The 15832-nt window shown below is 38.6% G+C and overlaps 1 protein-coding gene across 2 annotated transcripts in view; it reads left to right on the top strand.

Annotated features, from left to right (window-relative positions):
- LOC105490394 (collagen type VI alpha 6 chain) overlaps positions 1-15832 on the top strand; it is a 162148-nt gene that overhangs the window by 109934 nt on the left and 36382 nt on the right. For both annotated transcript variants that reach the window (XM_071090894.1, XM_011755938.3), the window contains 7 exons: positions 908-970; positions 5254-5316; positions 6082-6132; positions 7803-7838; positions 8892-8954; positions 14513-14575; positions 15680-15715. In XM_071090894.1, coding sequence (XP_070946995.1) covers positions 908-970; positions 5254-5316; positions 6082-6132; positions 7803-7838; positions 8892-8954; positions 14513-14575; positions 15680-15715 — 375 coding nt within the window. The remainder of the gene's footprint in view (positions 1-907; positions 971-5253; positions 5317-6081; positions 6133-7802; positions 7839-8891; positions 8955-14512; positions 14576-15679; positions 15716-15832) is intronic.

Here is a 15832-nt window from a genome sequence, read left to right on the forward strand (position 1 = left end):
ACCAAAAGAGATTTCTCTTACCATATGTTTAGCTATCCCAAAGGAAAAATCTGATTCCAAGTGTTCATAACAGAGGAAGGCAGTTGTGTCATCTCTGAATTGGTATTTTAAAATGTTAAGTCTAAAGTTGTTCCATTGAAATATGCTTTCTAGAATGTTGGAAGGACTTACTTCCATTATATCTAATAGCTTTTCCATATAGATTGGTGTTATATTTATCATCTGTTTAAGTTTTGCTGTGTTCTTCAATAAGATCTTAAGACTTGCTTTCTTTAGGTTTTGCGTCTTTCTTGTTAAATTTATTCTAAGCATTTTACAGTTTTTTTCTTCTTTTGGTAAGTGGGAATTTGTTTACATTTATTTTTCTAACTTATCACTAGGAAAGAGAAAATTATTTCAGAATATTTATTTTATATTACCTAAACATGTCTTATGAACACTGTTTTAGTAAAGTTTCTTGAGCTTTCTAATATACATATCATATGATTTTCCGGTAAAGATCATTTTGTCTTCCAAAAAATGTTTTCTACCAAAGCCAGTCCTTTCTACCAAAGGACAAGAAGGATTATAGTTCAAGGCAAATGTCATTTGGAATGGCTTCTTTAAGTGTTAAGCATTTTAACAACATCTGTTCTTAGAGCAAAACAACCTGAAATCACTTTGGAAGAGAAAACTCACAAGGAAGCACAATTCTTTAGACAACATCTGGCATGAATTACTTTATTAATTTTCTTTTATTTACTAGTCTTTATTTGATGGTGGCAATGCTTTTTTCAGAGCAAGAATCGATGCAACCATAACTCTTCTCTCATCTGTGGTTCATTTTCCTCTTATAAGACAAAGAAAGGATTTGAAGGAAAGTTGCTTTATGTTTTGCTATATTTGCAATCCCCTTGTTTTGTTTCAGGGACCTCCAGGACCCGGAGGAGAGGCAGGGAATCAAGGCCATTTGGGAAGCCAAGGAAATAAAGTAGGTCACATTCTTTATACTCACCAAAGTTGAGGTTTTCTGCTCAAGAGAACTCTATTAGCCAGAGCCCTTTCAACACAAACGAGGACACATTTTCTGGTCCCTAAACCCTGGCTTGATTCTTAGAGAGCCAGCAACCTCTAAGGACGTGGGTGTGGACCTGGATGAGATCAGGGATTCCAGCTCAGTGTAATTTCAGAGGAGAGGGATACACCCTATTGGAGCTGAGGGATCTCAGGGAACAAGGGATATTCTGGGGCAGGCCTTCGTTTTTCTCTTCCAGTCTCTCTTAATTTCCTCCCGCCACCTCTTTTTTTTTTTTCTTCCTTTCTTTCCTCTATTCACACAAACTTTTGCTAAGACCAAAGGCCTTTAAGACCAAGGCACTATCCTGAGCATTCAGTTGGGCTGAAGAATCAGCTCCAGGAGAGACGTCTTTGTTTTGGTCATTGATTGCACCCTCCATGCTTAGAACAGTGCTTGGCATGTAATATGTGCTTAGTAAATATTGAATAAATGAATTCGTGGGTGGCATAATATATATGACCTGAAACCAACCCCAAAGAATATTTTCATAACAATCTAGGATGTGAAATAGAGATAAGGGGCTAAAATGGAGGTTTAAATAGCATTATTAGAAGTATTTCTGGGATGGGAAAGGAGGCATCATAGAAAATACAGACTTTGATTAGAACTTAGATGATAAAAATTTTGGCGAGCAGAGAAGGGAATGGGGGGACTATAATGAGAAAAAAACATGTGAAGGAAGGCACAAGGTTGGAAAATCCTGAAAGAGGAGGTACCTAGGCATGAAAAATGATCCTGTCTGGCAGGACAAAAACAACAAGAAAGTCTGTGGTGAATTTATTCAGTGGCCAGCACAGTATTATCTAAAACTTGTGAATGGAGTGGATGAACACAGCCAGACTTTTGGAAGATTTTAAATAGACAATTCAGTGTAGAAATATTATGAAGCCTAGGCCGTGCATGGTGGCTCACCCCTGTAATCCCAGCACTTTAGGAAGCTGAGCCAGGTAGATCACTTGAGGTCAGGAGTTCCAGACCAGCCTAGCCAACATGGTGAAACCCCGTCTCTACTAAAAATACAAAAATGAGCCAAGTGTGGTGGTACATGCCTGTAATCCCAGCTACTCAGGAGGCTAAGGCAGGGAGAATTGCTTGAACCCAGGAGGTGGAGGTTGTAATGAGTCAAGATCCTGCCACTGCACTCCAGCCTGGGTGACAGAGCAAGACTCCATCTCAAATAAATATTATGAAGCCTGAGAGATTGAAAGCTAGGAGAACAGTTGGTACACTCTTATAGTCTCCAAGGCAAATAGTGATTAGGTGACTTAACAGGGTGAGGACTTAACTTGTGATGATTCCTTAGAACTCTTCCAATAGGGGACTGAGGCAGAGAGGAGTGGGCTAGATGACTTGGATGCTTCGTGTATGAGGGGTAACCCTATCACAGACATAGGAAAGTCATTAGGAAGAGTGGGTTTAAGAGGAAAGAAAATCACTTGGGTGGATAGTGGAAAGGGTTTAGGTATGGTTGGATATGTAAATTTCAGAGTCATTTGGATTAAAAATAACTCTTGGTGATGCCCCTTTGTAAGAAGTCCAAGAGGAAACGACAATTATTAGGAAGGAAGGAAAATCAACAAAAAAGCACACTAGATTTTGAGTAGACTTCAAGAAGGGAGGTGAAGAGTATCAACTGGTGAAGAAAAGTTAAAGAGGGGAGGAGTGGAGAGGCCATGATATCTGGTGGCTAAGACATTCTAAAGAACAATTTCAAAAGTGTAGCAATTGAGAGGAGAGAAAGGGAGACAGACTGCAAAGGACCAAGAAATGTGTGAGGAGAAAATGGATTAAAATCTGTAAACTACTCTTTGGAAAACCTAGGCCTTTAAGGGGAAGAGGAAGACTACTTATACTGGCAAGGTCTAGGAAAGGTTGACGTGGGATATTGGTTTGTTTTTAATGACAGGAGAGACCAGCATGTTTATGATCAGAGGAGAAAGCCAGGGAGAAAAGAGGAGATTGAAAATGTAGGAAAGAGTAGACAGAGTAGATTATTAACAGAGAAATTTGGCAAAAAGGATGAGCTTGAGGGCATAAGAAAAGGGGTTAACTTTGTACTGAAGAATTGTTCAAGGCTGATATGATGGAGTCCAGCAGTTGAGTGTTGCAGAGACAGTTAATTGGAGGATGTAACAAGATAAGTGGATGACAAGAACAATCAACTGCCAAAGGAAGGGACTGCTATGGCATGTAGTGTAGCAATATATGGCTTGTAATCAGGAAATCAAAGTTTGGAACAAAGACAATGCTGCCTTCTTGCTCCTGAAGAAGGCTCTAGGGGAAGTGGTGTCACTGGTAAAAATAAAGTTTCTCTTACCAGGGGTAGACATAGATAAAGGGACCCTAGAGTTGGATAGAGGTGACCATGGGGAAGTAGATAAACAGGAGGAGGGAAGTTGTGCCTTAGAAGATCATTTTTAATACAAAAGACTTGGGGGCCGGGGAGGGGGGTCAAGAATTTAGATGGCAAGTGCCCCAAAGAAAACCCAAATCCTCTGTACTGCCCTAGGGTGGAGTGGGCACTCTAGACTCATGATTCACTGAGATAAACCTCAAACACTTAACCCTACCTTACTCCAGTAAGTTCAGATTTCCAGGAGGCAAGTAACCCAGCCGTTAATTCTGGGCTCAACACTTGTCTCTACCAATAACCAACCATGCAGCCCTAGACAAACCATATGACTTTCCTTGTTTCCTTACTGTAAGGCAGATGTTCTAAAATTTTAGTGTGCATGTGAATCAGCTGAGAAGCTTATGTAAAAGCACATATTTTGGGTTCCACTTACCAGAGTCTAATCCAATGGGATCCAAGAATTTTCTTGACACATGAACCCTGGATGCAGCAGGTGGTCCCCACATCTCACTTTGAGAACCACTGTACTAAAAGGCATCAAGGCAGATGATCTCCTGCTTCCCTTTCATAGAATCCTATTCTTCGCCACCCCCAGAGCAGTGCTGGTGGTCATTTGTCCACTTTCCCTTATGTTGCTTTTCTGTCCCTAAAAAAGATTTAATGATTCCCCACCTTTTAAGTGTAGGTTGCACACACTTGCACACTCTATCTTCCAAAGAGTACAGTATAGAAGGGGAGGGAGATGGAGAGTAGCTTGGCATTAGGGAAACTTGACTGCGATTATCTCAACTAGAAGATCAAGGTTAACATCAACAGTGATGTCATGTTGATTGTATATACCCTTAATATGATGTGATGAGAATGGCCTTTTACCTGTGTAATCTTCCTCCCCCAAACCCATAAGTCCAGTCTAATCAGAAAAACAGCAATGGGGAACATTCTACAGAATGCCTGGCCAATACTTCTCAAAACAGTCAAGGTTATCAAAAAGGTGGAGAAACTGTCCCAGTTTAAAGGAGCCTAAGGAGACATACCATGCGGATCCTGGATTGGATCTTGGAACAGGAAAGGAATATCAGGTTAAAAAAAAAAAAGAAAAGAAAAAATCTGAATAAAGTATGGGCTTTAGTTAATAATAATAAATCAGTATTGATTCAGTGGTGACAAATGTACCCTACAAATACAACTAGTGTAATGTAATGTTAAAAATAGGGGCAAATTGATGTGGATATATAGGAACTTTCTGTATTATGTTCACAACATTTCTGTAAATTTGAAACTATTCCAGAATTAAAATTGTTACCTTTTTATAAAAAGAAGTTAACCTTCCTTTGTAAACCTGTGTTGATTTGTCATGTAGCTGAACTTCCCTCAACATAATACTGAGATTGATTAATAACCCACAGTAAATGTTCTACTAGTCAGAAGTTAGCAACTATTGCCAGGATATCATGCTCCCTTGGTTAACTTGATTCTCCCTTAGAATATTAAAACTAGATTAATCAATCTGCCATCTTTGCAGGAGCCAGACGATTTGCATGAATCATCCTGGAAACGATTTTGTGTTTTTTTTAAAACAGTACAGAGCTTTTCTCTTGACTCATCTTCATGGCATTGAGCTGCTAAGATGGCAACTTGCACTAAACAATAAATCATGCTTGCTGAGGCTTCACTAATCAATGGAGGACACCTCCCTGGCCAACAGCAGTTCCTCTTGCATCACTTGCACAACATACAGTTCTAGGCACAAACCCATTGTTGTGCATGATCCACACAGGTGAGCTGAATTAGTGCCATCATTTCTATTCTAATTTCCAACCTAAAAACAATCTCTGTTTAACAGGGAGAACCTGGAGATCTGGGAGAAAAAGGAGCTGTTGGCTTTCCTGGTCCTCGTGGCTTGCAGGTTTGTATTTTGTCACTAGTTTTCATCTGGTTCTTGGAATTTTTAGTTCAGCAGATATCTGGTGTGGTTCTCTGAAGAGAGTTGTAAGGATAGATCCTGATGAAGTTTTATAGTTTTCTAGAAATTAAGAGGGATATTGTCCTCATCTTAGTTCTTTGGCCAGCTTTCCCAAGGTGGAATTCCCCAGGTGCCAAACATCATGACCAGAATGCTCTTGAAGCCAAATAGTAAAATGAACAAAACTTGTCTTCAGCAATCCCATAACCCTTTCCCCAGCCTTTCCTTTTATCAGAGCCTCTTCATCAGAAATCCATTCCATCCTTCACCCATTGCTCAGGGTTTCTACAAGGGTCAGACAGTAGCCAATACCGGGGCATTTACTTCTTGTTTTTGTCTAGCAAAGCGAAAATGGTATTAAAATACAAGTGGTATCGGGGAGAGGTAATACTATCTCCTCTTATTGAAAGATTATTATGTGCCTGATTTTTTGTTCATTTAATCCTCATAACAACACATGAGTAGGTATAATTATTATTCCCAGCTTACAGATGGGAATACCTAGGGACAGTGCATTGTCTGTATCTGTTACTAACAATTGCTGTTAGTACCGCTATCGTAAAATGTTGGTGGCCAGCCCCAGAAGAAGAATCTTGTGTCCTGGTTTTCCTTTATCAAACCAAAAAGCTGGCAATCTTGTCCTGTTGAGGAATAAGCCTGTCTCTATCTGTAGTCTGGGATGTTGGTAATCAATTGCTCTGTTTACAGGGCGATGATGGCAGTCCAGGTTATGGTAGTGTCGGACGCAAAGGAGCAAAGGTAGGTCACGTCTGCGGGAAGCTGGACGTTTCCATTTATTTTTTGTTGCTGGTTTTGTTTGCCACATGTAAGAGAAAAAGGGAAGCAGGGAATAAGGCAATCTTGGACAGTTAGAAATATATTTTGATAATTTATTTGCTGATATCCCGTGAGGAATGTGGTAGAAAAGAATGTGATGGTTTAAGGTGCAGGCAACAATTGAAACTTGAAAATAAATTTTCTGTTTTTTTGCGGTGATGTGTGGCCCTAGTCTGACTTGTTCCAGCCTGAACAGTGCATGTAATCTTAGCCGCTCTAGACTCAAGTTTACTCAGGGAAGCACTCCAAAATTAGTCCTCTTCTTATTATGTTTGATTTAGCCAGTAGTGAGAGGTTGTACAGGAGTTTTCTAAATGTACTGGGCCAAGCAATAACTTAAAAATAAAACTGTACATCAGAATAGTAATTTGATATTGTCACTGAATATTTAGGTGGCTGGAACTGAGAGAGAAGTTTACCCAGACCAGTGATTTCTGTATACTAACAATTACCACTAAGAAGCCAGAATGAAAAAGATCCCACCATAATTACAAAATACAGAAAACATAATACAGTTAAGGATATCATGTCTGCAAAATGTTTGAGACCTATGACAGTGAATTGCTGAGACGGAAAAAAGAATTCGATAAATGGAGAGGCATTCCAAGATCTTGTTGGAAAGTTTCAAATATTGAAGGATGAACATAATTCCAAGTGAAATCCCAATGGGAATAATGCAAGAGGCCATCTGGAAGAATAAAGAACCAAAAACTAGAACTATTTGAAAAATAAAACTAATGAATGAGGGATTTCCAGTGAAATGTTCATTAGAACAGAGAATAGTTAATATTCCATAGTATAATCCCTTAATATCTTACAGGAAGGGATATATTAAGTAGCCTGTGGCATTGGAACATTAGCCACCCTATAAAATGAATGTATATGAAGTTTATAATTATGTAAAGAAATTTTTGTGACAATTTCAAGTAAAAATCTAGAATATACTCAGAAAAAACATTTATCCCAATTGTGTTACATTGCATTTTTAAAAGTTAAAAGGAAATGACAACAAAATATATATAATCATTCTGGGCAGTAAGATTTTGGTGATTTTTCTTCTTTCTATTTGTTTGATTTTATACATGTTTGAGGATTTATTATAATCAGGAAATGAACTTTATTTTAAATTAATTATATAGTTTTTTTATCCAATAGGGATTATTAAATCTCTTCAATTATAGTCTTTGAACGAAGTAAGGTAAACAGAGGACCCTAAAATGAATGATCAAGTTTAGACTCTCCATAGGTTTTCCAAATTTCCCCATGGAAATCCATTTTAACATCTTCTCAGAGACACATGGCCAAATGACCACCTATGCCATTACAAAAGAAGGAAAGCTGAGTTGTAACTTTTCAGATGTATGCTTTTAACCAGCTAGGTAGTTATGATATATTGATGAAACCTTTAAATACTTTAACTTATAGAGTTTGTTTCTCAAATACTGCTATTTCACTTCCAGATTTCAATTGTTTTGGCCCTTCCTTAATTCAGAGGTACCAAAACTACAGAGGGCAGCAGGTAAAATGAAAGTCAATGTAAACTTCATTGAGTGATGTGTGCCTGTATTAATCTTCCCTCCTGTCCATTTCAGGGACAAGGAGGATTCCCTGGAGAAAGTGGACCTAAGGTACCGTGTGCTTCCTAGTGACTAGAGATCAGTCAGAAATACTTCTGGAGGTTATGAAATGTATCCTAGGCCAGTAGAAGAACAGCTAATGACAAATAAATTTCCTGCCTTTGTGGGGAGAAGGAGGGAAGAAGGAAATAGACCAATATTTTTTCAATTTTTAAGATTATGCATTTGTTTAGGAGTGTAAGACTTAAAAAGTATTTCTAGTTTTGTAATTAATATGAGAAGATAGAAAACTTATCCCTTTTTTTCCTCAAATTTACTCCTTCCCTCTATCATATATGTTTTCTTATTTACTCAAAGAAAAGTATAATGTAAGGCCGGGGGCAGTGGCTTATGCCTGTAATCCCAGCACTTTGGGAGGCCAAGGCAGGTGGATCACTTGAGGTCAGGGGTTCAAGACCAGCCTGGCCAACATGGCAAAACCCCGTCTCTACTAAAATACAAAAATTAGCTGGGCATGGTGGTGCATGCCTGTAGTCCTAGCTACTCAGGAGCCTGAGGTGGGAGGATCACTTGAACCCAGGAGACGGAGGTTGTAGTAAGCTGAGATCTCTCCACTGCACTCCAGCTTGAGTGACAGAGCAAGACTCTGTCTCCAAAAAGCTAAAAGTATAATGTAAAGAAAATTAAAGTTACTTGATTTCACCTGTCTCAATTTTCCCAATATGTTTATAAATCATCTTTAGATAACTAGTTAGCAATGACATCTTCTACTTTGGAGATATCACTTCTTCTAGAAACCCTTACTGAACTCAGAAAATGCCAGGTCCTATGATAGAGTCAGAGGATAAAATAAAGAACAAAGTTCATTTCTCCAAAGAACCAGTGTTCTTGTTGGGCAGACAGCAAAGTGAAACAATGCTGAGGCAGTGTGCTATGTAGAGGGTTACACAAATGGAAACACACACATACTCACACCTTCAAAGAAGACTGTTAAAAATGCATATGAAAAATGTCTTCATGTTAGAATCAGTTTAAAGATGCACATATATTAAATATGTATATGTTTGATTTTAATAACTATTTTACTTTAATGAATGTATTTAGGGTGAGATTGGGGACCCTGGTGGTCCAGGAGAGACTGGGCTGAAGGGAGCTAGAGGCAAAACGGTAAGCTTCTTAGATTCCAATTGCTGACAACCTCACTATATTGGGAAGTCCTCCTTCATGCATTTACAGTAATTTGAGTCGTCTTTTGTTACCAATGACTTGCAAAATGCATGTTTTTCTATTAAGGCAAACTTGGGGAAGGGGGAGTGGATATTCATCTCTCAATGCCAGTGCAAAAACCATGAACTGTTTGCTTTTAGTGAGCAAGTTCACCTGTTCTAGCTGCCAGGGTACCATACTTAACACTGGTAATACGATTTTTTAAACGAAATCCTTGTGATTCAAAACAGTTTTTGCACTGCCAAAATGTAGTTAATTTAATCCTGTCTCACTGGCAGGTTTACTGCAACCTAATGCCCACTGGCATCTTGTCTTCACTATTCAGGTTTTTAAATCTACTTTTAGTGAGATATATGCAGAAAGGTCTTCTCATTTAGCTCAAGGAGGTTATCTCTTGAGCTTTGTGAGAAAGTTTGTTTACTGTGTAACTGAGTAGGTCTGTATTCTGTAGAGGGGCTTAGATATTGCCTAGTGGTTTGAGTCACTTGGAATAAACACAAGTCTCCAGTACAATTCATCCCGTAGGCTTGCCTTGGGTTCCTGTGGATTAAGAATGGATTTCTTGCATTTGCTGACTCTCTCCTATATATTAGACTGTATATAAGTGAGAATGTTGTTTAGTTTTTTAAAAGACAATCCTAAGATAATTGTCTCTTGATACAGCAATTATCTTTTTTCTTCAGAACAGCACTAATCAGGCAACCTGGTCTTAATTCATCATGTCAATTAGCAAGAATTTTAAAAGTCTGATAAAAACGTATACTTGAAATAGTTTTCTAGTTTTGTCTTCATAGCTCATTTTGCTCTGATCTATTTTTGTTTCTACAAGCTGTACGATCTTTATGTATAGATATTACTTGTGTAGGCTTTAGGGGTACAAAATAAGGAAACTCTTCTTCTTCCTCCTTCTCCCCCTCCCTTTCCCCTTCCCCCTCCCTTTCCCCTTCCCCCTCCCCTTCCCCTTCCCCCTCCCCTTCCCCCTCCCCTTCCCCTTCCCCCTCCCCTTCCCCCTCCCCTTCCCCTTCCCCCTCCCCTTTCCCCTTCCCCCTTCCCTTCCCTTTCCCCTTCCCCCTTCCCTTCCCTTTCCCCTTCCCCCTCCCCTCTCCCCTTCCCCTCCCCTTCCCCCGCACTTCCCTCTCCCCTTCCTCCTCCTCCTCCTCCCCCTCCTCCCCCCATGAGAACTGCTTCCCAGCTATAATGCTTGTCCTCATACATGTTTTTGGACGGCTATCCATTAACATTATGCTCTAAAAAAAAGATGAAGACAGATATAATTAGAAAAATAATTGGAAAAGACTTTCAAATTAATCCAGATGTCATCTGCATTGAAGTATCTCTGGATCATTTATTTCCCTTGGCTTATTAATGAATAAGTTTAACCTTGAACATCAGAAGCACGCTAAGAAGTTCATGGTTGGATCCCTCCCCACAAAGGCACATTAATCATTTTTAAAGACAATAAACGAATGGGAAACAAACTTTTTCTGTTGGCCTTTGAAAATATTTGAAAATTTTTTTTTTGTTCTCCACGTTGGACAATTTATCACTGTTTGTAACTTGCTCTTTCCACCCACCTAGCGACTTTTTCCACATTTACATTAATGTTTTTGGATTTGAAGTTGAAGTTTAGACACTGAAAAAATTCAGGTTTTCTCTCTGAAAGAGCTGAAGTTTCTATTGGAAGATTTTGGTAAAACGTCAGCTTAAATTCTAAAGGCTTCTTCAGTTCTCTTTGAATGATGATACTCCTCGTTTAAATTCTCTAAATCTTCACCTTGGTTTTTTTTTCCTCAAAAAACATTTTTTAAATTTTGCCATGATTTTTAACCTGTTTTATTTGCGTATACATGTATGTTTGTATGCATTTTGTTTTTCTTTTTACCACCTTTAAAAACATGCACATAGTTTAAAGCAGGGTTTCTCTATCTCAGCACTATTGACATTTTGGGCTGGATAAGGCTTTGTTGAGGGGCTGTCTTGTGCATTGTAGAATGTTTCTCCACATCCTTGGCACCTACCCACTAGATTCCAGCATCAACTACCCTCTGTCCTCCCCACACCCCAGGTTATGACAATCAAAAACACCTTCAGACATTGCCATATGTCCCAGGGGAAAAAAAAGGAGGCAAAATTCTCCTTTCCTAAGAACCACTGGTTTAGAGAGTCAAATAACAAAGTTTGTTATGTTAAAAAAAATAAATAAATCCTTCACTCCCTCACTCACTCCCATTTCCTTCTGCCCAGAAACAACAGCTTTCACTTCTGAACTGATTTGTCTCAGAATTGACAATATGTCTCTAAATGTCATACTTACATTCTTACTTTTTAGATTTATAAATTTTAAGCATTATGAACTGATTTCCTCCTGCTATAAAAGTTGCTGATGTACCTTTCTTGATTTTCCCTTTATCTAAATCCTGTCTGAAAACATTTAGATGAGGCAAGTATTCTCTCCAACTTAATCCCGACCCAGAGCCTTTCAACCTGACCCACCTGATGGAGATTCGTCTGTGGCTGGTGCCGAGCTGCCATACTGCAATCGTCCTTCACCTTTACCCGTTTCTTTGCCTCTCTTCTGCATTGAATCTCTGCTTCCCATTCTTATTCTCAGACTCCTCCTGTTGGATTTCTCCCTTGTTTCATGGAAAACTCATCCAGTAGTCTGCTAAGAAGGGGTGAATGAAAGGTGTAGTTTTGGAAACAGCCACCATCGGAAAGGGATTTGTACTACCTTAGGATGTGATTGGATATTTTGGCTGGTATACAGTTCTGGGATAGAATTAATTTCTTGAAATTTGGAAGGCAGTCATTCCTCCATTACTTCTAGCTTCTTTTGTTGCTTGGGGAAGTCCAAAGCCATTCTGATTCCTTATGTGGCCAGTGTTCTCTCTCTGGCACCTTATTGCATAATTTCTCTGTCTGCAGTGTTTTGATATTTCCTGGGTTTTGTGAGTTGATGTCCATTTTTATCCATTTTCCTGGGCATTAGGTAGGTCCTTCATAGGCACTAGGAGCCTGGAAATATGTGTCCTCCAAAGAAGTGTTGGTCAATTATTTTGATGATGTCTTGCCCTCTATATTCTCTATTCCCTATTTATAAAATATCTATTATTTGGTGTATTAGTATAGTCCTTTAATTTTCTTATTTTTTCTGTTCTATCTTCCAGCTTTTTGTCTTTTTGCTCTACTTTCCGGGAGAGTTTGTTGAGTTTCTCTTACAATGTTTCATACTTGAATTTTCAAGAGCTTGTGTTTGTTCTCTGAATGTTCCTTTTTGTAGTGTACTTTTTTTTGTTTCATGATTAAAATATCTTCTCTTACCTTTCCGAGAATATAAATATTTGTGTCTTTTTTACCCAACATAGTCTGTTTCCTGCATTTTATTTTCCTTTCTGTTTTGATCTCTATTACTCAGATGTTTCAGGAATGAGCTATTTCTTCATAGTTAAGAATTGAAGACAAAAAGACTGACTGGGGTCAGGCACGGTGGCTCACGCCTGTCATCCCTGTAATCTGGGAGGCCTAAGCAGGCAGATTGCTTCAGCCCAGCAGTTTGAGACCAGCCTGGGCAACATGGCACAACCCCGTCTCTACAAAAAATACAAGAATTAGCCAGGCGTGGTGGCATGTGCCTGTAGCCCCAGCTACCAGGGAAGCTGAGGCGTGAGGATCACCTGAGCCCAGGAAGTCTTGGCTGTATTGAGCTGAGATTGTACCACTGCATTCAAGCCTGTGTGAGACTGAGACCCTGTCTCAAAAAGAAAAAAAAAAAAAGCGACTGATTGGAAGCTCTGAGAGCATGAGTGGGGCTTGTCAACTACCAGTTTTCCAAAGAGAGTGATCTAGCTAAAATCTTTCTTTAGCAAACCTCTGAAATCAATACTTTTTGGTCTTTCTTCTTTGTCTAGTGAAGTTCTCCTGAGAAAACTTCTTAAAATTTCCTACCTGGAGAGTAAAGGTCTGGCTGCCAGCTTTCTAGGAGCCATATAGAGAAAGAGAGACTCTCACATTTACTATACATACCCTCATTTACTCTCTTTGTTTCGGATACTGTAGGTTCTCAACTCAGCCTGGAGTCCCACCTCGGTTTTACCTCTGTTTGTTGCTAGGGTATGAAAAGGGATATTCACCCAATCCTTGAGAATAGAGAGGAGATTTGGGGATTCCTAAAATGATTTTCACCTAAACACCTTTACTTCACCTCTCTCCCTCACCTCCACTTCTGGAGGTTCCCGGTGCGGCCAAATCCTCAGCCTTCTGGGACGTCTGATATAAAACACATTGGTTCTTGGCTTTCCCTGCTGCTGGCTTAGGATTCAACTTTCTCAGGTCTATTCAGTCATTTAACACTTACACATTTGCTTTCCAGACTCATTTTATGGCTGTCATCGCCTTTCTCCTTCTCCCCACCATTGTTTTTTGCCTTTAAAATAATCTACTTACTGTCATTTTAGTAAGATATTGGAAAGGAATGAAAGTAAATACATGTGCTCAATCTGCTGTTTTCTCCTTGGAGGTTAACCTTTATCTTCTAAATAAAAATACTTTATTTTTCACTCAAACAAGCACACTGTCAATATCATTGGAATGCCCAAAGGATATCAATCATTATTTACTGTTTTACAGGTAATGCTTTTACAAATTAAGTTGATTTTAAACTTCATTTTTTATTCCTGTAAAAGTTGTAAATCCTGTGGCATTTTGAATGAAGAAAGAAATATTCCAATTTTTAAACTAAATCCTAGCCTTGTGATAAACGTATTGTTGAATGTACATGAAAATATTTCTGACATCTAGTAAGTAGATAACAACTGTCATTTTTATTGCTGTTATTCCCCATTTCATTACAATATTTCCAACTAATTGTTGTGTTTCTGTTGTTTTAAAAGTTTTTGTATTTCAATTTTGTTTTTCTAGACATTTTGCTTTTTGTTTGTTTTTTCAGTTTAGTTACCTACCACTCCATTTAGATAAAAAGTTTTCCTTTGACCAGCAATTCTAGTCCTAGCAATCTTCCCTAAGGAAATAATCAGAGTGATGCATATAACTTTGTAACAGCATTGCCTATTACAACAACAAACATTAAGGGACTAACTAAATCATGTACAACCATGTGATGGGATAGTATGCAGCTGTGAAAAATGATTTTGCCAAATAATATTTAGTAACTGAAAATGTCCAGAGATAAATTTAGTTTAAAAGGTAACAGAGAAAAGTATGATTCAAATGAGTTTTAAAAAAGAATATATATCTTAATACCATAAAAAAATAAGAAAAGACATCAAAACGTTAATGAGGATTATTTGGGGAAGAAGGGATTGCTGGGAATATTTTTTCCTTCTTTATGTTTTTTGGAAAACACTCAATTTTCTAAAAAGTGAAATTTTCACTTTCAAACTTTCACCTTTGAATTTTAATTTTTTTACGTTTGAATTTACACACACACACATATATACATGTATAAATATAATTTTTAAATAATTAAATTCTCCTTTGAGATATCTGCTGGGCTTCCAGGAGAGATGGGATCCCCTGGGGAACCAGGACCTCCTGGACGTAAGGTAAGTAGAAAAACTATAAACCACACCAGGTCCTTTTCCACTGAAAAAAAAGTTTGTGCATGAAATCTTCATTGTCCAAATGTGCATGCCTTCTGTCTCTGCTTCTTGGCCGCTATTTTCCCACCTTTATGGGTGAGAAAATACTGATTAAATATTTAGAGGAGAAAAAATACTGATTAAATACATCTCTTGAGAGAGAGGGGAAATTGAAGGAGGAAATCAAAAGTATTTAGACTAAAATGGTAGTTCTCAATTATATTCTGTATCTGTGCAGTCTTTCTACATGTAATAAATGATCATTGAATGAATGGAAGTGAAAGGAAATAAATAGTGACTGTGATCAGTGCTGCATTCACATGGAACTTACTTGCTTCAGGAGTTCGGGTGGGATTCTGTTGCATTTTTTTCCTTGGGTGTCTCTCTTTGAAAGAAGCCAGACTCTTCCTCTTCTGAAGATGGGATTGAACGCATGAAATGAAAACCAGTTCCATTTGTTTTTTCTATCCCAAACTCTGACAGAGTTTTATATATGTGTGTGTGTGTGTGTGTGTGTGTGTGTGTGTGTGTAGTTTTGGGAAGGTAGGTGAGATAACCTTTCCAGATGTTCAAGTTGAGCCCGATCCTTTTGTCAGCTAACCAATGATGGGAACAGATTAAGGTTCAGCTCTGGCTGCTGTTCAGTGGCTCAAAGAAAGGGGGTTGAAGACCTTGAAACTTCTGCTATGAAAGAGGGCAACTGCACCTGTGTGGCTCACTTTAGCTAGTCCTGAGGTGTAGGCGTGCTCCAGAGCTCTGCGGTAAGTTTCAGGTTGTCAGCTCCATCCTTGTAATTCTGGACAACGCTTGTTATCCAGAGATGGGCCCAGAGAAAAGTGGCCTCTCAAGGCTTGTGTGCACCAAGCTTGCTGCTTAAAGTTTGTTCTTTCCAGAATGTTACTGTTAATGAGGCAATGCGTATCTACCTGCATTCTTTTTTCCCTCTTAACAATTTAATGAGAATAAAAGTTTTGAAAGTTATCACTTTCTGAGGGCGATGTTGGTGCACACTGGCTACTGATGTGTATGTCTAGAGTCATTAAAACAGTGTTTTGTTTGTTTTCCTAGGGTGTGAAAGGAGCCAAAGGCCTGGCTTCATTTTCTGTACGTATCTCCCGACTACAACAGAGTGCTCTGGGTGCTCCATTAAATTTACTTATTTTTAAACTTCAGGGCCTAGTAGTTTGTTGTTTAATTGTTTCTGTTTTATTTTTGAACTGC

This window comes from Macaca nemestrina, chromosome 2 (genome assembly GCF_043159975.1).
Source record: "Macaca nemestrina isolate mMacNem1 chromosome 2, mMacNem.hap1, whole genome shotgun sequence".
Lineage (NCBI taxonomy): Eukaryota > Metazoa > Chordata > Mammalia > Primates > Cercopithecidae > Macaca > Macaca nemestrina.